At 46.4% G+C, this 21,318-nt stretch overlaps 7 protein-coding genes across 7 annotated transcripts, besides 1 other annotated feature; 2 read left to right on the top strand and 5 right to left on the bottom strand.

Annotated features, from left to right (window-relative positions):
- Window positions 1-196: 196 nt before the first annotated feature.
- UA08_00209 (hypothetical protein) lies at window positions 197-2,012 on the bottom strand (the record flags this gene model as incomplete). Its single annotated transcript, XM_020259990.1, has 6 exons — window positions 197-430; window positions 533-1,398; window positions 1,463-1,575; window positions 1,645-1,781; window positions 1,867-1,937; window positions 1,991-2,012. 6 exons carry the CDS (start codon window positions 2,010-2,012, stop codon window positions 197-199), a joined length of 1,443 nt encoding a protein of 480 aa, XP_020123911.1.
- Window positions 2,013-2,507: 495 nt separating this feature from the next.
- On the bottom strand, window positions 2,508-4,151 carry UA08_00208 (Serine/threonine-protein phosphatase T; the record flags this gene model as incomplete). Its single annotated transcript, XM_020259989.1, has 4 exons — window positions 2,508-2,543; window positions 2,608-3,338; window positions 3,411-3,846; window positions 3,918-4,151. The coding sequence occupies 4 exons, from the start codon at window positions 4,149-4,151 to the stop codon at window positions 2,508-2,510; spliced, it is 1,437 nt and encodes a 478-aa protein (XP_020123912.1).
- A 549-nt stretch (window positions 4,152-4,700) lies between these two features.
- UA08_00207 (Transcription elongation factor spt4) lies at window positions 4,701-5,241 on the top strand (the record flags this gene model as incomplete). Its single annotated transcript, XM_020259988.1, has 3 exons — window positions 4,701-4,781; window positions 4,860-5,110; window positions 5,208-5,241. 3 exons carry the CDS (start codon window positions 4,701-4,703, stop codon window positions 5,239-5,241), a joined length of 366 nt encoding a protein of 121 aa, XP_020124643.1.
- A 309-nt stretch (window positions 5,242-5,550) lies between these two features.
- UA08_00206 (4-aminobutyrate aminotransferase) lies at window positions 5,551-7,211 on the bottom strand (the record flags this gene model as incomplete). Its single annotated transcript, XM_020259987.1, has 4 exons — window positions 5,551-5,594; window positions 5,654-6,816; window positions 6,892-6,927; window positions 6,994-7,211. 4 exons carry the CDS (start codon window positions 7,209-7,211, stop codon window positions 5,551-5,553), a joined length of 1,461 nt encoding a protein of 486 aa, XP_020124644.1.
- Window positions 7,212-10,264: 3,053 nt separating this feature from the next.
- UA08_00205 (hypothetical protein) lies at window positions 10,265-10,910 on the top strand (the record flags this gene model as incomplete). Its single annotated transcript, XM_020259986.1, has 2 exons — window positions 10,265-10,407; window positions 10,514-10,910. 2 exons carry the CDS (start codon window positions 10,265-10,267, stop codon window positions 10,908-10,910), a joined length of 540 nt encoding a protein of 179 aa, XP_020123915.1.
- Window positions 10,911-11,308: 398 nt separating this feature from the next.
- On the bottom strand, window positions 11,309-13,229 carry UA08_00204 (hypothetical protein; the record flags this gene model as incomplete). The annotated part of the gene is made up of 8 exons (XM_020259985.1): window positions 11,309-11,670; window positions 11,749-11,827; window positions 11,876-11,922; window positions 11,985-12,334; window positions 12,392-12,517; window positions 12,578-12,662; window positions 12,787-12,889; window positions 12,957-13,229. 8 exons carry the CDS (start codon window positions 13,227-13,229, stop codon window positions 11,309-11,311), a joined length of 1,425 nt encoding a protein of 474 aa, XP_020124646.1.
- Window positions 13,230-15,266: 2,037 nt separating this feature from the next.
- Window positions 15,267-15,527: a repeat region (Identified by RepeatMasker using a combination of RepBase library and repeat library created with RepeatScout).
- A 1,845-nt stretch (window positions 15,528-17,372) lies between these two features.
- Window positions 17,373-19,658, bottom strand: UA08_00203 (hypothetical protein; the record flags this gene model as incomplete). Its single annotated transcript, XM_020259984.1, has 6 exons — window positions 17,373-18,139; window positions 18,200-18,849; window positions 18,907-19,054; window positions 19,112-19,392; window positions 19,442-19,558; window positions 19,633-19,658. The coding sequence occupies 6 exons, from the start codon at window positions 19,656-19,658 to the stop codon at window positions 17,373-17,375; spliced, it is 1,989 nt and encodes a 662-aa protein (XP_020124647.1).
- Window positions 19,659-21,318: the final 1,660 nt, after the last annotated feature.

Here is a 21,318-nt window from a genome sequence, read left to right as displayed (position 1 = left end):
ATATAGAATCGAGTTCTCCAATCTATTCATTCGTTCTTTTACTTCAATCTGTGCATCACAGCTTGTTTAGATTCGTTTTCAGTCATATTCTTTTCGTCCGTCTATATCTTAAATGTATCTTCTATTCACTTCCACCGACCTTGGAACATGTCTCTCCTTCCTCAATATCTTAACAAAACATATAAGATCCATTCATTCATTTCTTCCCGTCACAAAACGACACCACAGCCCATTTACCACTCCAGGCCCATTTTCTAGCACCGGAGTCGCCACCTCCACCCGGCAATTGGCGTAGACGCTCATCTTCACCGGGCTGAAGACCAACAACGACATCAGCTTTGCAGGTTCGGAAGGACAGGATACGGACCCCGGACTTGGGGCCTAAGGGTCCTATGGCTTCGGTGAATGTGGTTGTAGGGTCCCAAGCAGCCTGTATATATATCACGTGGATTGGTTCGGTGTTAAAATGGTGGTACTTCGAGGATTCCATAGACATACGTAAATTATAGAGGTGGGGGGAGCAAAAACTTACGTCGCTTGTCAACTTGCGGTAGTTGAGATCACCCTTGAAAAGGACGAGTTCAGAAGCCTGCAGGTCCTCGTGAAGATCAGACGCAGTCTTCGGCAGACGCCAATAAGATCCTGCAGCTGTCCAAAATCGATGCGGGCGCAGGACCAGTTTTCCTTCCGCATGGAACGTACTCCATTGACTGAACAGAAAGTCGATATTCTTCAATTCCTCGTCAGAAAGAGGAGGATGCTTGCAGTCAGAGTCTGATTCGTCGGCCGCAGTGTAAAATGCCTGAGGAATGGCAAGCGCATTCAACAAATCCGCAAAGTCCTTGGGAATAACATCTGAGACAAACCAGGGAACCACTTTGGGACGCAGAACGACAGTCGTGGCCAAGCCCGAAGAGAGCAGGTATCCGGCAAGGATTAGGTCGACGAAAAGCTCAAAGCCTGCATTGTCGAGGACAATGTCTACTCTTCGTTCTTCGCCGGCCTTCTTGGTCTTGCGCGCATCTCGCAGAACGTCATACGCAGCCTTCATGTCGTTGACGAGTATGTTCTTTTCCGAGGCCTTACGGGCTTCGGAACCTTGCAGTTTTTGGATGTCTTCGTAGGTAAGAGAAGTGAGCAGGGAGAGGTCAGTTGCATTCCCCCATAGGCAAATCTCGCACATTTCAGCGAAGATGAGTTGTTCGGCCTCTTCGATCTGCTCTCCAGAGAGTCCTTCTTTTGATTCTTTCTCGGCCTCCAGGGCTAGAGCTCTGTATCTACCGGCCAATTCGAGGACAGCTGGACGCGATGATTTGAAAGTAGACATTTTCTGACGCGAAAAGACATCATAGCCTTTCCAGTATTTGGACCGGTTGAAGAGAGTCGCAAGTCTTCGATCTACGGAAACAGGTCAGCATGTGTACGCTCATACATAATCAACCGAAACACAAAAAAGGCGTACATAGATAACATTCAGAATAAAGCCATGGGACGTTATACCAAGTTGGGTTTCCGCGTTTCTCCAATTCCTCGTTATATTCGGCAATATCAGGCTCGCCATCCTCGAGTAGTGGTCTATCATTTTTTTCGCCGGCGAATCGATTAGTACTGGTACTAGAGCAATGGCAAAAGAAATAGACTCACGTCAATTGCCGGTTATGCTGCAATTCGTATTTCAATTTAGCCAATTCTTCAATAATAGTCTTTCCCTCCGCTCGCTTTTCAGTTTCCGTGGTAGGGACGTCGCCAACTGTCCGGTGAAGGTCGTCAATTGCGCCAGTCTGGTACCCTTCACGTCAGCAATTCAGAACTAGGCAGAAAGAGAGAAGAAAAGGATTCTGGCAATAGCACGTAGCTCTAGCTTACAAGGATAACTGGCCATCGGTCTCGAGCCGAAACAGAGGCGAAGCTCGTCTCGTCCGACGTCAAGTATTGGGCTGTTGTTTCGTGTCAACGCAATTCAAGTGGTTGGCAGCTAAGGAACGCTCACGGGTCTTTGGATCGTACTCCATATCTTCTTCTACCGTAGAGCACGAGATAAAATTGGAGAAAAGAAGCACCGATCTTAAAAAAAGGTTGTATAGAGGGACTCCTTGCGGCGGGGGGCTGCGGGGCTCGCAGCATAGTACGTATGTAATCAGGCGGGTCAACTAATGCTCCCCGCATATAACTAGGGCTTACTTATTTTTGTATATAATAACGATCATTTCTTCATTTCGACCAACTCAGAACAATAAAGGCAAATAATCAAAAACAGATCAAATACCCAAAGCCCCGCCTAATGCTCTTTATCTAACCGACTCGACTCCTTATGCAAGAACGCTCCACACGTAGCGCTCGCCGTATGCGTTTATATCTCAAGCTCAAAAGGGGGTACATATGGTAACGGAATCGTGATCTAGTATCGTTTTTTCATTCCAAACATGATTCAGGCATCTGTCGTGTTAAAACCGAACATAATATTTCGGACATTCCCTAGGTTATGTGTTGATTCCACCATAACTCGTCTACATCATTGACATGAGAGAATTTTGAGCATAGGCCTATAAGGATGGAACGTTAGTGGTTGGTTGGCTTTGTTTTTTGACAGAGTGGAAGAAAACATACCATTGGCTTGATGTCCGGATGAGGCACCGCATCGAATACATGGTATTCAAGCTTGAGTTCCGGTCCAACATTGATATAGGCACCCTTGTTCTCAGTGGCATCGCAGTACTTCGGAGCAGAGAAGACAGTAATGCATCGTCCGTCATGCTCAATTTCGTACCCACCCATCCTCACTTCGTGAGAGCGAATAATGGCCTCCAGACCATTCTTCTCGCAGAAGCGCTTGGTGACATCCGGGCCAAACTGAAGGCCCACACCACGCTTGCTAGGGCCACGGCCGTCCTCGGGTTGAGGATCGGTCCATAGCATTTCCATCATAAGACCAGATTGGCCGGGTTGACGCTGGTTATGCCTATTGAGTTTGCGGATGTCATCGAGTGTAGTATTGTCGTCGGAGAACAGACCACCATGTAGGACAAAGTATTTGCTGCCCACAAGAGTGGCCAGAGGTAGAGCGGAGAAGGATTCAGAGAAGACCTTAAAGACATGTTCGTTATACTTGGCTTTGCACTCTCCCTCAAAGCCGTATACCTTGTTCATGTCGTCTGTCTCGTGGTTTCCGCGGTTGAGGAAGAATTTGTCAGGTCGCAGCCACTTGTATGCATACAGGAGAAGGGCAATCTCTGTCGACCAGGAACCACGGTCGACGAAATCTCCGTTAAACAGATAAGCATGGGTATCAGATGGGAAACCATTCAGTCGGAAAATCTCCAGAAGATCAAAATATTGGCCTGTTTGAAAAAATATTAGCCATCAGTATCTCTGCGTGTAGCAAAAAGAAAAAATCGTGTAGTTGCACTAACCATGTGTGTCACCACAGATTGTGAGTTTGGTACCCTTTTCGACCCCTATTTCGACCATAGTCGGCTCTGCTTTGACGATGTCTAGCACGTTCTTCACAATCTTGAACGCATATTTCCGGTGAATCTTCTTGCCATTCTTGAACCGCTCAATCATGTCATCAATGAATTCCTGTGTCATCGCTTCATCGAGCCGCACTCCATCGTAGCTGTCTTCGACAGCAATCGCATCGATATCGAGATCTTCAAAAGCAGATGCTGGTTCGGACACCTCGATCGCCTTCTCAAAATCCATGCGCCGAACCAGTTTCTCACATTCCGTAAGCTTCAGTTTCGCATCGCGATTGCTTGGTTCGCGCTTGACGACTGACTTGAAGTCCTTGAGCGCAGCGCGAGGGTTTAGGATAGCGGTGTTGGCCAATGCGCGTCGCCAATATGCCTATTTATATTCCGCATTAGTATGAGTAGCAAATAAAAGAAAAGATCACAGCGCGAATGATATATTACTACCTTCACGTAGGACGGATCAAGCTCCAGGGCCTTTGTCGCATCGGCAATAGCATATCCATAAGCCTCCAGTTTGATATGAGCCTGCGCTCTATTGCAGAAGAACGACGGCTCTTTGTCATACTTGTCAATGGCCTGGGTGTAGAAATCAATCGCAGTCGGCCAATCATGCTGGGCGAAAGCCTTATTGCCTTGCTGCTTCAACGCAGTGGCAGCCTCGGCGGCGGAGGAAGTCATTTAGTTAGTTATAAAAGAAAGAAACGCAATATCAATATGTTGTTCGAGCGTCCCCCTAGATAGCAATCCCAAGCATCAAGAAGCGAATAAAAGAGAACGGTTATCAAGGCACACGAACACCGAGCGTAGGGCCGCAAAATGGCACAAGACCTGGAACGAAGCGGTGGCGAGGGATTCAGGTAAGGAGCGAACAAGGTTTCGAAGAAACGAAAAGAGCAGAATCAAATATAAATAGGAAATAAATGAAAATAAAATACTCAAAAGATGGCCAGCGATGCACCCTGTGAGAGGAAACTTTGAGCTTTTCCCCAGTCGTTCGGTTTATTTTCGAGTTCTGCGGCGGGAGCCCGCTTATCGCTTTTTTTGGCGTTCCAGAAACATCGACCGAAGGCTTCGTTCCTTCCTGCCAACTAACTAGCTCTAGGGCTAAGCTTACTATTATACGAACCACTCACTTACTTTGGAGCGTCAAGACAGAGACACACACACACAAAGAGAAAAGAAGTACAAGATCTATTCCAGGAACAAACAGACAGACAGACAGACACAATGACTTCCTTCGTCGTCCCTCCAGGACAAGTACGCACCCTTCGCGCATGCATGGTTTGCTCAGTCGTCATGCCACAAAGCGTGAGTTTCCGCCTTTTCCCTCACCTCGTCAAGTGAGTCAGTCAGATATTCTAACTCTCAATGGTTGTGACAAAACAGAAATTCGCCCGAGAAGGCTGCCCAAATTGCGATCACGTCCTCCAACTGCGCGGCAACAACGACGCCATTCAAGAATGCACATCACAGGTCTTCGAAGGCCTAATATCTATCATCGATGAGCGCCAGAGCTGGGTCGCGCGCTGGCAGCGATTGGAAGGTTATGTGCCGGGGACCTATGCTATCAAGGTCACTGGGACTTTGCCGACGGAGACTGTTGCATCGTTGGAAGATGCTGGGATTAAATACATTCCGTAAGCGAGCCTTTGTTTTCTCGCTTTTCAAATCTTCCAAATTCTGCGTAAATTGTCCTTTGTGTCGAGCTTTCCTGACCTATGCATGACTTTCTAGGCGAGATGGAAGTGCGAACGAAGAAGAATCGTGATTCGGGTGATACGATACGGCTTTTGCTTTGCTTTGGGAACGGTGTTTAGGTCTGATTCATCCAATATCCATTTTGGATATATATAAATAAATAGCATGGCGTTCATTGCAACTAGCATATACTTTTAGTTGAGACACTTCTTTTTCATCTACTATTGAAATTCGACAACATGATATCCCGAATCCAAACAATCATATTTTTTGCCTTGAACCTCCTATATAATATAAGAACCGAACCACCTGTGGTATTAAAAGAAAACATAAAAACGAAATCCATGATATCATAATACAGTTACTGTATATAAGAAAATTACGCGCTGATTAGTGTTTCGAGTTTCTCAAGAAGCAGGTCGGCTGTGGAAAAGTTAGCATATGCTACAGCAACAAAGAGAAAGAGAGGGGGAAAAACGTACCATGGTGCTTCTGGAAGATCAACATTGGCCGCAGACGAACAGCACTGACTCCGCTTCCGCCAATGTTAACACCAACAGTCTTGGCCTTGGCAAGGAATTCGTCACGGTTAGGCGAATCCCAGGCGATGAAGGTTCCCTGTCCCTTGCCACGGAGATTCTGGATGGCCTGGGGATATTTCTTAGCAAGGGTCTCAAGCCCGTTGTACAGATAGTCGCCGGTCAACGCGGTGTTTTCGACCAGGTTCTTGCTCTGAATTTCCTCGTAGATAGCGCGGAACAGGATGGCACGGGCTGGGTCACCTAGCCAGGTGTTGAACTGACGGTATGGCTTATTGGGTCGCAGAGCGGGGTTATTGTAGTAGTAACCAGCAGCTTGGGCCTTCTTGGAAAATGTAACCATATCGGGAGGAGTGCTTAGATTCCAGTGGTCGTGAGCCCATAATTTTCCGGTGGCACCAACGCCAGTTTGGACCTCGTCAACAATGAACAGCACGTTGTTGCGCTTGGTGATGTCTCGGAGACCTTGGAAGAAAGCGGGTGAGGCATGGTTGTCGCCACCCTCAGATTGAATAGGCTCGACTACCACAGCAGCAACGGGGTTGTGGAACTCCTTGATAATACGCTCAGTCTCCTGCAAACAACGTTGCTCTTCCTCGGCATTTTCTTTGGCATGCTCTTCAAGAGGATACTTGAGGGATGGGAAGGGAGCAGCGGGCCAGTCGAATGCTGGGATATCGAGCTTATGAATTGGCTTGCTTCGCGTAGTAGACAGACTGCCAAAGAGACGACCGTGGAATCCCGACTTGAACGACAGCACGGACATTTGAGGTGAACCAGGACCCTGGTTCACCATGACTGATTGCATTTCCTCCTCGGTGAAATCAACTTCTGATCCACCACGTTCCTGCTGGCGACGGTACATGAAGGCAGCCTTGTAGGCAGTCTCATTGGCATCGGATCCCGCCAGTGCGGTGAACACTTGGTTCATTCCCTTGGGAGCAGCTTTCAGAAGGCCGGTTCGAAGAATATGAGACCAGTCCGCGGAAGGGAAGTTTCCGAGGGCAGGTCTGTCAATGAGAGCGCGCACCATCTCCGGTGAGGTAGCAGCAGCGGCAAGATGAGGGTTGTTGTAACCCACGGGAATGGAAGCAATTTGTGCGTAACTGCCCAGCGCAATGCAATATTAGATCAAGCTCCTATCAACAAATAAAAGTGCTTATATTGCATGTATAACTCACACATCAAGATAAGTATTACCATCCAGGTCAACAATACTAGCAAGATAGGTGTTAGGTTAGTGGTCTGTGCTCTCCAAGAGATAAGGAAGGTTGATTCCATACTAGTTTCCAATGGATTTCTCATAATCAGCGAGAAGGTTCAAGCTGCGAATGTCAAAGACTTCAAGGAGGTCCTTGGCTGCAGCTTGGTTTTTAGGGCCAGGAATAGCGGTTTGCACCGAGGGAGCGCTGGGCTCCTGTGCAAAGAAGGGCTGTGCCGCACGGCGAGTAGCAGCCGTACTGAAGAGACGAGACGCATTGATGCGTGCTACGGGCCTCATGTTGAGGCTGGATCGGAGTGCAGAGGTCATATTCTTTTCACTTCAGTTAGCAAAAGCCCAATGTGTGTGCAATTGCAAGTAGTTCCCAATCAATGTGCCGTCAAGTCACAATATGCGTGCAGTATTGGCAAGGGATAGGAGCAAGACGAGAAAAGCACAATGCCCAAATTGCAGAGGGGATCTAGAAATCAACAATAGAGGTGGAGGCACGTACAGATTATACGAGAGGAATTGAGTGTGGAAGCGATTGACACACAGAAAAAGAGGACGCCGCAGCTGTTATGTACCGCGAGCCTTGGACTGATGATAACGCCCGCCCCGCAACAGCTTGACCGCCAAGCGGCGATAAGTGCTGCGACTCGGCGGCGGCAGCCAATCGCAGGTCCCGTAGCTGCCGACGCCAAGCCGGCGAGTCCGTCATCAGCGCTAATCTAAAAGCAGAATGTATAAGCTTCTTATCGATAAGCGCTATCGCTATCGTTATCGCATGTCCCTCACCCAAATGACTTCATGTAACTGTAGTCTAATACTTTCAGGCCAGGATAAACTCTGTGGAATGCCGTTAAGAAACATTCCTGTAATGAAACTGCATGGTATTGATTGGTACCCTTCTTCTTGGATTATGCGTGAGGTTGGTTTCATACAAGTTTCAGGAAGAAAGAGCACACTCAGAGAACAACCTTTGACCTCTCTATGAACAAATTGCATATCCTTCAGCCTGAACCAAGAACTGGCTTTTATAAGTCAAGCTTCCATATTAATATGTACAAGTATCATCATTTTAGAGGTTCACTGCCTTCTCACACTGTGTCATTCAATTCATGAGGTGCTTAGTCATGAAAACGTTGATGTCCAGGGCATGCCAAAGGTCATTGTTGTCCTTACAAAGAATTGTTGCCTGCAGATTATCCAAGACCATACCTAGGTAATGTGGAAATGTCCAGCTATTTCATTCTTTGTTAAGAAAATACATATATTGGGCCCCGGCTGCTTCTGATTCACGCTCGCCCTTTTTTTCCCTTCTTCTCCAATTCATATTTGCCAACAAGATTCTTGCTCAATCATCCAGCAAAAGCCCACTACTATTGACTTAGTCCTACGCTTCAAAATCCAAACCAGTTCTGTTGGCTTGAGCGGTTGGTCTATATTCGCTACATCGGGCAGACTACTGCCTGCCTCGTCCACCACCATCTCAGTGATCCTCACGCGCTAATAACTTGCTGCGCAACTCGATTCCTAAATACCACGAGATACATTTTTGCTGAAATATTTCATGGGGACCTCATCGAAAATTTTACTGGCCGACTATCTGCGAGTCGGTACCCCAAGAAGTAGTCGTTGCGTGAACAAATACTCATCGCGCTTTTCTGGAATGGGCTAAATCTGAATTAGTAAGTCCTTGAATGATCCATCCCGCTTCACTTTATAAGTTGTTTGTCTGCTGTAGTCAAGATGTGGCTGACTATAACAGAAGTGCAGCCACGCCCCGCCAAGAGACTTCAACAGTTACAGAGTCTGTTGGAAAGACCGCTTAAATCCTAGGGCATTTAGGATGACTCCGATATCTGTAAGGAGGAAATTTGCAAAAGAGACAATAAAATTGCCCTCAGGGAAGAGCTACTTTGCTTCTGCATATGCTATGCATCAGGTGATTGTGCGGACTCTAAATCTTCTGTGCTGTTTTCTCTCATAAGAGACTGAAGATGATCCGAGCATGCTTGAGGATAAAACCGCCATGTTCCACGCATAGAAAGATCTTTACAATTGGATAATGCTTAAGATGTGTGGCCCCTCTCAGGAAGTTTGGATTTGACAGAGGTTTCCAGCCTCGCACGGATAGACATCACCGAAGATGCTACAGAGGACCTTGATGATCAGCACTACAAGGTATTCACGGCTGGTAGTGTTGATATCCGGGATGAATCAGGCACCACCCTTGTATTAGAGGTTGATATGCCGTCTTCCAAGCTTCGCGCTGCTACGATCCCAGCTCATCCGCTCGCTGTCAATGTCCGAGCCAGGATACGAGGTACGAGACCCTCAATCAAGACATCGCAATGCTCCTATTTCTTCTCCAAGTCACTACGGCCTCCATTTCGAGAAGGGACCCCTTCAGGAGACCAAGAAGATATGGCATGATCAGGATTCTTGCCGACAGCTCACGATAGAGAGTATTTGAGCAACTTTGGGAGAAGAAGACAGACAGAAAGCTTGACCACGCGATAGACCCTCAAAGTGCACCAATAGTCAGCAGTTGAAGGACAACATCAAGTTTTTTCCCAAATCTTTCTTCGAGAACGGGAGACAGGATCCGATGCCTTACATCTCCTATACGATTAGAAAGAAACATAGAAACGCAGTTCTCGAATCTTCCTGTGAATCCAGGGAACGAACTTTGGCTCTTTAATCAGTTCTTTTCTGCGTATTATTCAAACGGCGAGATCATCGACAGCACAAGTAAGGTATTGGAGGTTTCTATCTGGCCCAAACTCCGGGCATTTACAAATTTTGCGAAATGCATCCATCATCCACATCTCCATACAGCTCGAGCACTTGCAGAGAGTGGCTTTTCTGAACGAGAAAACGACCAGAATCATGCAACCAGTCAATTGCACTTTGCAATCTTTGCCCTCTTTGTATCCTACGATGACCAGAAAAGGACATATAGTGGGAAGCACCTACCGAGAGGTAGCTCAAGCAAGATATTTACACTGAAGAGACGGAGGTTCAACGCATCTGCGCAAGTATCTATCCCTGAGCTTGTGCCTTTGGTTATTGAGGACGCGCAAGGCTTGGCAAGCTGAGAAGTGAAACGATACAGAAAGTGAAGCAGCACAGCGCTTCCCATAAGGAGTAGGCTGTTTATACTATTTTAGTTCCAAAATTTTAAAGCTACTATACGCTATGTAATGAATACCATGAAATTTGTATATTTATGTGGTACGTTTTCGCGCTTATCCCGCTTTAGCCTAGCGCTAAGATCTTTCGAGCCATCATAACTCAGATCAGCCAGACTCAAAAGAATAGAAAACAACAGACCGAGGAAATACATCATGGACAATCAAGACGTCAATCTGAAAACCACCGAAAATAGAACCGATAAGGAAACCAGCATCACTAACACAAAGTCTCTTCCTGCACCACTGCAACAAGTCATATCCCGCAATCCGCCATGGACATATTTCAAACTACACCTGTAAGTCCATCCATCCTAGTATATCCACATAATACCTCTACTTGCTTTTTGAAATAATAATATTTCCCCCCTCTTATTTGGACAAATCACATTCTAACCCACGTAGAATCTCCCAATCAACACGTCCCATCAGAAATCTAACCATCGACGCACTCACGGCACGCACATATCTCACTGCCGCCCTATCCCAATTCCTCGGATTGATGGGCACAAGTATATCGATAGACATACTCAAGATTGAGCAGAATACTGCTTCTGATCCTCCCGAGGTATGGATCCGAGTTCCGCGCGATGATGCTGCGGCTGTGTTCGCCGCGTTGAGTTCGTGGGTGGGCGCGTTACCTGCTGCTGCTGTGGCTTCTTCTTCCTCTCCTCCGTCATCTTCTTATGGAGGAGCTGCTGCTTCTGTTGCTGATAGTGGGGTGGCGTGGAGGGTTTGCGCAAAAGGGAACTATTTAGCTGCTATTGTGCATGGGTCTGGAGATGATGCTTTTCAGCCATAGGGAGCATATTTGCTTACCTGGTCTTCTTCTTCTTTTTTCTTTCTATTCTTGTCTTTAGAGCTTAGTAGCACCTGATTATATGCATGGATGGCGTTTGAAATTGGAAACTTTGAAATACTGCAAAGTTTAATGGGACTTGGATGTTGGCATGACAGTATGTACTATGTAGTGTCATCAAGATAAGAGGGGAAGATAAGGTAAATGCCTCCGAAAGAAAAAACCCAAAAAAGAAATAGAGCGATGCTCAGCTTTTGAAAAAATCCACGCCGTGACACCTCTACTGACTCTTTCGCTGATAAAAGACTGAAGTTTCTTGAAAACAAAAATATAAAACACGAAAGAAAAGGGACAAAATTGTCTCCATAAGCGACTGCAAGCGAACGTTATAACGTGCTAAATTAATGTTTCACAGTTTCTGATATTGAGGTTGTCGACGCCGTTGTGATTGACCCCTCGGCACCTGCAAAGTCAGCAAACTTCTTCTGAGCAGTGACTTTTGCCTTTAAGGCACCACGGATATCCTCCATGCTGCGATCCATCCATTTGTCGTACCCATCCAGACTCAGCGGATATAGAACGACGTTGTCCCCACTGGTCATGATATTTACCATCTTCGGGGCCGGCGTGGCGGTAATAATGTCGATTTCCGTGGCAACTTGTTTGCAGTATGAATCAAGAGGAAGGTCATTGACGTCGTCCCCAAATGGGTTTTCAAGCTCCCTGCCAATTGCAACAAAACTTAGGATGATATATGCGGCGACTAGAGTGGACGTATCATATTAGCAAAGAAATTTTAGATCCTCAAAGGGTCACGAGAGAAGAAAGAATAAATACTGACCGACAGTTCCCGGAATCGCTATCCAGTTCATTAACGATACTAGTTGGAAGGGGAGTACTAATATGTAGATCCAGGATATCTGGGATATAGCAATGCAATACGCTTCCGGTAACGGCGTATCACGTACCCTCTCAGCACCAGTCAAGACTTCGTTGAATGAGGCTATACCAGAGACTAAGAGGAGAGAAATGTCAGTTTGTTTAACCAAGCAAAGGGCAGAGAAAATCTCAACATACTGAGCTGTCCTTGGTGTAATGCTGATGGAAGGAGTTTTTCCTGCTCGCAATGATCGATATAGGCAGACAGATGATTCAAAATCTCAAGTGACAAATGTCCTAGAGGTTTCTTGGCCCTTTTTATCATTTTCCGCGGGTTTGACTCTGCAAATGAAACACCAAGATACTCTCCCAATGCTTTCCAAGCGGTCTTTGGATGAGGTTTCAAGAGCTCAGGGTCATGGGCTTCCTTGGCAAATGTGTCTAGGTGACCAACCAAGCCAATCAGATCCTTGTAAGCAATGGCGGGTTCGAAGCGGAGGTTGTGTTTGAGCGCAATTGCAAAAGCTAAGATCAGGTTCATCGCCGTTCTAGCCATATACCCGTCAGTTCAACGTATATAAAGCAGAGGCGGAAAAAGGTCGTACATTTTCCCTAGAAGATCTTTCTTTCCGTCATCGCCTTCTCGCTCCTTCACATGCACCCATATCGTGCGAGCCATGTTTCGAGATGTTTGAATCAATTCAGCCCAGTATTTCCGGCCGTCAGCATAACTATTCACCCTGTTAGTCTTATTCTGTCTTTCTGTTCCCATTCATGTGTTATCTCCATACCGTTCGTATGCAGTGGTGCTTCGAAATGATAATGCCAAGCCGACAACGAAACCGAGGACCGTAAGGAGAATATCTGATACATTCACTGTAAAACAGAAAATTAGCAAGCTGTTGGGTGAAAAAAATAATGATAAAAGCTGAAATCTTTAGGCAATCAGACTAACAAGGATGTACTAGTAGCGATATGCAAGTAATCGCAGTCGACCAACCGGCCATAAAAACCAAGGGAAGGATCAATCTCGGTAGAATACTACCGTCCATCCGCAAGAACGTGGGCCATTTTGTGTGTCTGCTGATATCGCGAGGACCAGTCTGTTAATGTTAATCGTTGATAGTTAGTTATGTTCGCTACTTAGAATGCATGTGACTAAATCCTCACAAAATAATGTTCCAGGTCCGATATTCCATGTTCAATTGGAGATAGAAAATTCTTGCGAGCTTCGTGTAAATCATTTAGCGAAATTGGCCGTGACTTTGGTCGGGGGGAGTCCTGCTCCCGATGATGATGGTGGTGAAGAATAAAAGTCGGCTGGTGATGTGTGTGATCGGTGTTGTGGTGGTCATGGCCATGGCTATGTACTGGTGCAGCTCCATCGCCGTCCGGACCTGAATGGGATGTTGAAGAGGCTACGTTGGCGTCGCCTCCTTCCATGGTGTGATTTATACACGATAGTATTAAAGATATATGCTAAAGTTGATAACTGAAGAGAAAGAAGACGTGTAACTGATTGAAAGAAAGAATGATGAAGACATGAAGAGAAGCAATGAGTGGCACAGGTGTGTGGTTTTAAAGAAAGTTAACGAATCACTCTCCAGAAAATATCAGCCCGTTCCATTTCACTACACACTGGCGTTTGTAAGCTGGTGGACTAGTGGCGACGCTACTCGTCCTTATTAGCTGGGAGGGCAAAAATTGCACTGAATTTAATACAGTTGTGTATAATGGACTCGGGAGAGTGAAAAACAAAAAAAAGAAAAACAAAAAACTACAATCTAGAACAATTCGAGGGAGTCATTCGAAGTACATCTAAAAAGATCGTCAATTCGGGGAATAAGTGGGCCACCACGGGCAGCGAATAATACTAAAAATAACCGGTACGGGACGGTTGACAGATTGATACCAGCTCGTTCTGGTAAAAATGACTGCCCATCACTTGCGCCGTGTTTCAAAGGGTGGCCTGCAGGCGAATCAGCGGCTGCCATTCTGTCGTACGGGGCGGGAGCGGCCCGTTATAAATACAGACAATACGGCCTCCGTACGGAGTCCTGAATACGACCATATGCCAGGGGAAAACTTTAAAAGTGTCAGGGGGCGAGAATAGCCATACACAGCCTCAGCCTGGAAGGCGACGGCCTAGAACCATGACTGCACTTCGTGTACCGAGTACGGAGCACTCCGCATTCATCTGGAAATACTATGCATATTGCCAATCCAAAAGAAACGGCATATTACATTGTGCCATTGAGTCCCTAGCCAACGCGAGTGAAATTTATTTCTAGCAAGGAGTACGAAGTACTCCAACTCTTCATAAAACATTTGCGCGGAAGACTCGCCGAGGCGTCTAGCCGTGTAAAAACACGCAATACGGAGTAATCGAGTGGTGTAATGTGACCGTCGTGGGTCGCACGTACGATGCGTGCGAAATACGACGCGAAATATTACACGCAATGCTGTCATCCCACAAGGGCCGTTTCAGGTTGATGTATCATTTTCGAAAAACGGGCCTCGAGCCTAGGTTTTGGTTATTTGACCGTCATCCCGCTATGCCAAGGTTGTAAATAACCACGTAGTCATCATCATTATTATATTAGGCTTGCGTCTTTTGCTCTGGCCCAGATTGTACCTCTACATATACTTGTTGTAGATTAATAACGTGGAGATGTTAACAGAATGTGACATACCTTTCCCTGGAGCATGAATTGATTTTCAACAGGGATCCCAAAATTAAAGGTGTAAGGAGGTGTTCAGCTAGCGTGTCAGGCTGCTTCGTCGAACCGAACTGTGGAGCAAGATCCTAATACAGTATAGTTTTTATTCTTATGAAGGAAGGCGGTCGACATGTGACAGAATGTCGACATCCGCTCCTTTTAGGCTTAGCACCCGAGGGGTGATTGATTCAAGTAAACATTGTCACAGTTGTGCCGGCAGGAATATGACACAACGTCATCTCAAAACAAAAATGAGGAGAAAAATAAAATCACTATGTATACCAAAAAAAAAAGCCCCGACCGCGATTCGAACGCGGAATCTCCGGATCTGCAATCCATTGCCTTACCGTTTGGCCATCGAGGCTATTTGATTGGCCACACTGACTAATAAGCTAATAGAATCATAGATTCTACGCAACAAGTGGGATTTGAAAAGTTGAAACTGCTCGGGAAAAAAAAAAGGAAAAAAGAAAAAAAAAGGGAAGAGGAAAAAAGGTACGTATAGCCCCGACCGCGATTCGAACGCGGAATCTCCGGATCTGCAATCCATTGCCTTACCGTTTGGCCATCGAGGCTATGGACATTGTCCTGCCACTACTAACCACCTAATAGATTCTAATTATTATATCCACTAAATATGCGGATTGAAAACCATTCAAAATTAGTTCGTAATACTAAATCATTTCTCGAAATCAATGGCTATTACTGTGATCAAGAGACCTTTCGGGCAATATCATAAAACTCGGCTATATATTGTTGAAAGCCTGAACGATCTAGCACCCTTCAAGGCCGGAGAAACGGCCAACGTATGGCTTTACATGAATATAGGGACCTTCATCCTACCTTTAAAGAATCAAGTGAGAGACTTGTTTCAGGCAGATCTCATGGGAAACGTTAGTAGACAGTTTGTATGATAACTAGCAGCAAAAGCCATCAGAATGCAATCAGTTAGACACAGCTTGTTACCTTTGATCCAGCATTGCCATTTCCTCTTACTCCAATCCGCTGAGAACTAGTTTAGTTTTTTCAAAAACATACAAAGCACGACAAAATAATCACTTACGCTAGGTAAAATATATATACTTCCTCAGAGAGGCGATGACGGACAAATGCTAACTCAATGAAACCCGAATTAGTGAAGAGCGTGCCAAACATCATCCTACCCACAATAGGCCTTGTTAGAACCTCAGGCTGACGGTGAGTTGATTGGAGTCACGCGACTGGCATATTTCAAGCAATTGGGAAAGAGGTAGCCCATCTTTTCCCCTCCCAAAAAAAAAACACCGACTGTTTAGTAATCTGGTTTTGCGGGATTTCTAACAGTTAGAACTAGACGTCTAGTCATCATCCATGCTTATGACGGAATAGCAACCTTTTACATTCATGAGTCGTTATATAGCAATTTAAAGCCGCAGTAGAAACGATTAGGTCAGGTCAGCTATAAGTTACATGACTGCATTCAGTGTCATTTCAAGTTACGCTACGTTTGCAATGTCTACTCTATAAATGTGGCAGAGCCGACAGTTGCCATCTGTCTACCGTACGCAGTCCCCACTGTTAAAACAGCCACAATCCTAGCAGAACAACGATAAAATGCACTCGACCACGTTGATATGCGCTGACGAAGCGGTGCGTAGCCTTCGTCAGGTCCACACTGCAGGCCTGCTTAGTAGGGGGCGGGCGCGGACAGGACAAATGCAGTGCAGGAGTAGGCCAGCCGCGAAAGAGGTCAATTTGGCCTTGGGCCATGGCCGAGATCGTACGTCACCAAGCAATCAGCGAACTCATGTTCAGGCAGTTTGATTTCTGGATTGTGCCTGTTTATTCCTTTTGCAAATAGCACCCTGGCATAGAGGGGATTGAATACGAATGTTGTTTCGCCAGTCACAGAGTTTTTGATTTCTGCAGTAGCCAGAATCTCATTTATAGAGATGTAATCCCCTGGGTTTGGCAAACTTGCTCTCTCTATTTGTTCCTTTATATGTCTTGCAGTTCCACTATCGAACCGGGTATCGATAAAATATAAAGTCCTTGGTCCCGCCGCAGCTACATATGGAGTTTCTGGCGCCACAACCTGGAGGCCGTGCCATGCTTCGATAACGTTCGGCACGTAGCTTCCCCAATACTCCTCTTGGAAGGTTGGCGCACCGTCGAATGGTCGGAACGGGTTCAGAAGCATAGTGATCAATAGCGCTGAGCGTTGCAAGCTGCTCATGAACTCTGTTTTGTATCTCTGTGCGCGCGCTTCGATGTGCTTGCCTTTTTCATAGCATGCCAAGCAATTGGTAGTCAGAGGCTGATCGCTTTTTCATTCAAGTAGGTAGGTGCGTAGTTCGTGAACTTTCAACAGGCGTCAGGTGTAGCCTTGCAGGTGCCTAGTCTCAGACGTACGATGTAGATTGTCAATAGCGCCATCCCTTATCGGGGTAGGCACTAATCAGGATAGGGATAGACTGCCGGTCCCTGAGCGATAACTTAGCGACAACTTAAGCGTATAAAATGCGCTGAACTGATCGTCTCCATTGCATTACTATCTAGTATCAACTACCGATACCTATTAACCCCTGCTCCCCAAATCAGTCATCGGCCCCTAGTTCCAAAGAAAACATGAGATCATTGAATACATCGGCCTCGGGAAGAAGACAAAGTCGTCAGATGATGGAAGAAAAGAAAAAAATTACAACAAATTATTGGCATTAAAAGGGAATGCGCAACAAGGCGACCCGCCAAATTTCATAAAAGAAGAAAAGAAAAAGAAATGAACGAGCAGTTTCCTGCATAGTCCAATCATCGGACAAACTGCTAAATAGCAGAGGCTTCCTGCAGTCATAGGAGGACTGATCCCACAATAGCCAACACCCGATTATCACACTGTCTCGGTGTGATATTCTTCTGCGGTGACTACTTCTGCTCCATTCTTTCTACCTGGCAAAGCGGATGTGCTGCGACTCAAGTTGGAGTCAAATCCTTCCTTGTAAAGCTCAGGACAAACCGCATCCTTGCGGAGAAAGATGTACCGTCTGATCCACCACGGCAAAACGGTAAATAACTGGTACGATGCGTGACGACGGGTAGTCACCGCAAAAACATAGTCCAGCTCTTCAAGAGAACGCTGCTTGGTCTCCGGGACAAAAAGGAATATCAGTACGAAAGCGACAAGGTTGAGTGCCGCATAGAAACCGATGGCGCCTTGCGGCGTAAACGCGGTGAGCATGTATGGGAAAGTGATGGATAGGACTGCCCCCCAAAAATTGTTGGTTGCTACTGCCCAAGCCATACCGACTTCACGATGGGATAGCGGAAATACCTCAGCGGAATAAGTGAAGGGCACAGGTCCTTCACCTGGAGAGTAAAACATGCAGAAAACGTAAACGAAAAAGGCAACCAGTCCAAGATGAGCCTTGCTCTCGGAGGGAATCCAGAAACAAAATCCGGCTGCTAGCAACGACCAGCACATATTTGGAAATGTGAAAAGCAATAAGGCTCGTCGTCCAAAAGTATCGATTGTCCAAACAGCGGGCCAGGCAAAGAGAAAGTTGAGGGCCCCGAATCCAAAGGAAGCGAGGAGAGCTCCAATGTTGCTAGCTCCTGCTTGGGAAAATATGGTCGAAGAGTAGAAGGAGATAATGTTGACTAAGACAAGGTAAGCATTGATTTGAAATGACTGTGAAACTGAAAGGCATTGGGACTTACTGCCACACATTTGCTGGGCAATCATAACAATACCAGAAGCCTGGGCGGCACGGCGATTTCGTGGAATAGTTGCCAACTCAAGAAAACGTGTGAAGAAATTGGCTGATTTTGACAACCCGGCTTCTTCCAACAATAAATTCTCTTGCACAAGTTGCGCATGTATGAAGTACAAGTCTCGTGCCGCCTGAAGGGGAGAGTTTCGCAGTCGCAACAGAGATTCATAAGCTTTGTCGTACCTTTTCTTCGTCATGAGCCACCGGGGAGATTCTGGACAAAACCAGATTCCGAGTACCAGCGGGATAGCAGGGATGAAGGCAGATCCTAGTTGCAACCGCCAGGTAATATCTCCCACATGAATGACGACCAAGTTGGCGGCGACGCCGCAAAATATACCAAATGCAGTCCACATCTGCCAGGACATAACCAAAGCTCCACGAATGGAGGTAGGAGAATTCTCAGCCGAAAAGACAGGAACAGTGACTTCCTTCATCCCCATGCCAACTCCAAGAAGGGCACGGCAAGCAATCAATTGACCCCATGTTTGCGCAGTAGCGGATCCGATAGGTGCCAAAAGACTAAATATGGCACCAATAAAGATGACGCCACGACGGCCCATCCAATGATTCAACGGGTCAGCAATCCAACCAACCCTATTCAACAGCAGTCAGCACATAAGATAAAGGAAAGGCCCGGCAGAAAATACATACAGCAATGCAATAGTTATGTATGGCATCGCATTGATGACGCCAACCAGCCAGGTATTTCTCTCGCAGGTACCAGTTTCGTCACATATTCCAGGGCTAGCGTTTGGGATGCCCAAGCTTTCCTGGAAAGACAAGTTTGCACCATTGGAGCCTAAGTTCAATCAGTACATCAAGTACGCAAGCTGGGAGTGCTCAAAAGCATACATACCTTCCTGGTCCCAGCCTTGAATGGCTGCACCGATGGAGTTGAGGACAATCGTGTAGTAAAGAGTCTTTGGATGCTTCCAACGATGGGTGACTTCCTCACGCAAGGCTTGACGCTCATCTTCATCGAGTTCCTCGATGTTCTCAAAGTTGTGGGGGCGCTGAGCCACTAGAGCTCCCTTCATCAAGAGCGGATAGATGTCAGTGAGCTTGTACTCAAGGGCAAAAGTCCCGACATCTGCTACCAGCTTCTCCTTGGAGATGCCCACAAGAGGATTTTTGATTCTACGGCTTGTCAGAACTGGCATATGAAAGCAGGAATCAGGAAACCTACTCTCCAGTGACATTCTCAGTGCGCTCTTGGATACGCTTCTTACGCAACTCCTCGTTTGCAGAGACAGACGGATGAAGAGTTCCATGATCAGCTGCAATAGCTAGCATACCCGAGTGACTGTCGTTCCAAGTTGGTCTTTCTCAGCACCACAATATGATCATCTCATGGGAAGAGCTCTGGAAGATACTCACGTTTCCACGACCTCGTCTTTAGTCATTGTGACTGAAGCGAGGGTTGGCACAGTATCTATCGCGAGTGTCCCAGAGGCCCCAATCTGAATGGAAAGAGCTGACGAACGAACGGGGAGAATACAAGAAGAAGGGCAAGGAGGGAAAGGACAGAGAGAGAGAAAGGCGCGGGTTGAAAAAAGCGAGAGAAAAAGCGTGCCGGGGGCTTCGAGGACAGCGTCCTGCCAGGAAAGGAAGGTACGGCAACAAAGAGACGAAGGTCTTGTGACCTCAGCCAGCCTCCTTTCCTCCCAACCGCTCTTTGCCCTTCCATATCGTTCATTCGCATTACTACATGACCAATAGAGCCGACACTCGGCTCTAGCCAAGGGACGCCTTTCCGGGAAGGGGACCGCCTTGTCTGGTCTGTTACATAAGATACAGCTCCCTGGTCTCCGTAGGAGCTTCAATACACAGAGGCGTACGGATAATGGCATGATATATTCTTGTCTGCTACCGTTTTCTGTTTCATTTCTTTCCTTGCCTCATACGGGCATCTGAGCAGGGCCTCTCCCAAAATGGGCTTGGCTATATGTAGCCTTGGACTGGGATCGAAAGGCGAACATATCTAATGTTTCTCTCCAAAGATGCCCCCGCATGCTGTGATGAATGCTCTGTTCATAGACGAGACTACACGACCAGAAGCCAGAGATATGCCTCAGTAAAAGACTTGTCATAAAAAGTGAATGTGAATGGTGGAGACAGGAAGCAGAACAAAGAACTTAATAAGCCACGCGAGACTCACCCGACGAGGATGTCCTGGCTAAAAAGTAGTTTGGGGTGTCTGCAAAAATACGGAGAATCCCGTACTTTTATTAATGCTCGTTAAGATGCCAAACGCAGAGTGCAAAGAACATTTCTTCTCGGCGCTAATAACCAATGGTATTGCCTCTGGCTACATCCTGAACCAAATATTGAATCTTCTATTGCCTTAGCTGCCATTGACTTGCCGCTACCAACACAATATATTCGCCTTCTGCTCCGGTGCGGTAGTCTCAATACCACCGGGCCAACAGAACGTGGTGCCGTTTGCAGCTCAATGGGTGTTTGACTTTGTTCCTCCAGGCTGTGACTTTTACGTTTTCTTACACGCCACGAAATTCAATGAAAACGATCAGCTAAAGTTTCAAGGCTGTGATGCCTAACGCTACAAGGTAAAGGAAAAGCCATTTACGGTGCTACGCAGATACGATGCATACCTTGGTAATGGCTTGATACAGGCAAGGCGGGTAACTATATCTGTTATAAGTAGTAACTAGTGGCTTCTACGTAAGACCAAGGAGGGCACGCTATGTCTCGAGGAGACAGGGCTCTACGGAAACATGCCGGGTTGAATATTGTTAGGTTTAACAAGCCTGGGTAAAATGCTGACATACGCTATACGTCTTTTGTCCAAGACCGATAACCGGATGTCTCTTGCTTTCCTTGATTCAATGTTTGCCTGTCGTGACCCGAGAAGACGAAGTCTGTAAACTTATATATGCGGATATAAGCAGGTGTTTCCCGCAAAATGTCGGAGTCCAGATATGGGCGAAGCTTTGGTCTCTACAAGACAAGGCTGGGGAGCTGATAACTTGATAATAACCGATGTTTTGAGCTCTCTCAACTTCAGACTTACTTTCCTAGCCATGAACTAATTATTTTAGAGCA

The sequence above is a fragment of the Talaromyces atroroseus genome (genome assembly GCF_001907595.1).
Source record: "Talaromyces atroroseus strain IBT 11181 chromosome Unknown scaffold_0, whole genome shotgun sequence".
In the NCBI taxonomy this organism is placed as follows: Eukaryota; Fungi; Ascomycota; class Eurotiomycetes; order Eurotiales; family Trichocomaceae; genus Talaromyces; species Talaromyces atroroseus.
The sequence above is the reverse complement of the archived record's forward strand: the minus strand, read 5'-3'. Positions and strand labels throughout refer to the sequence as shown.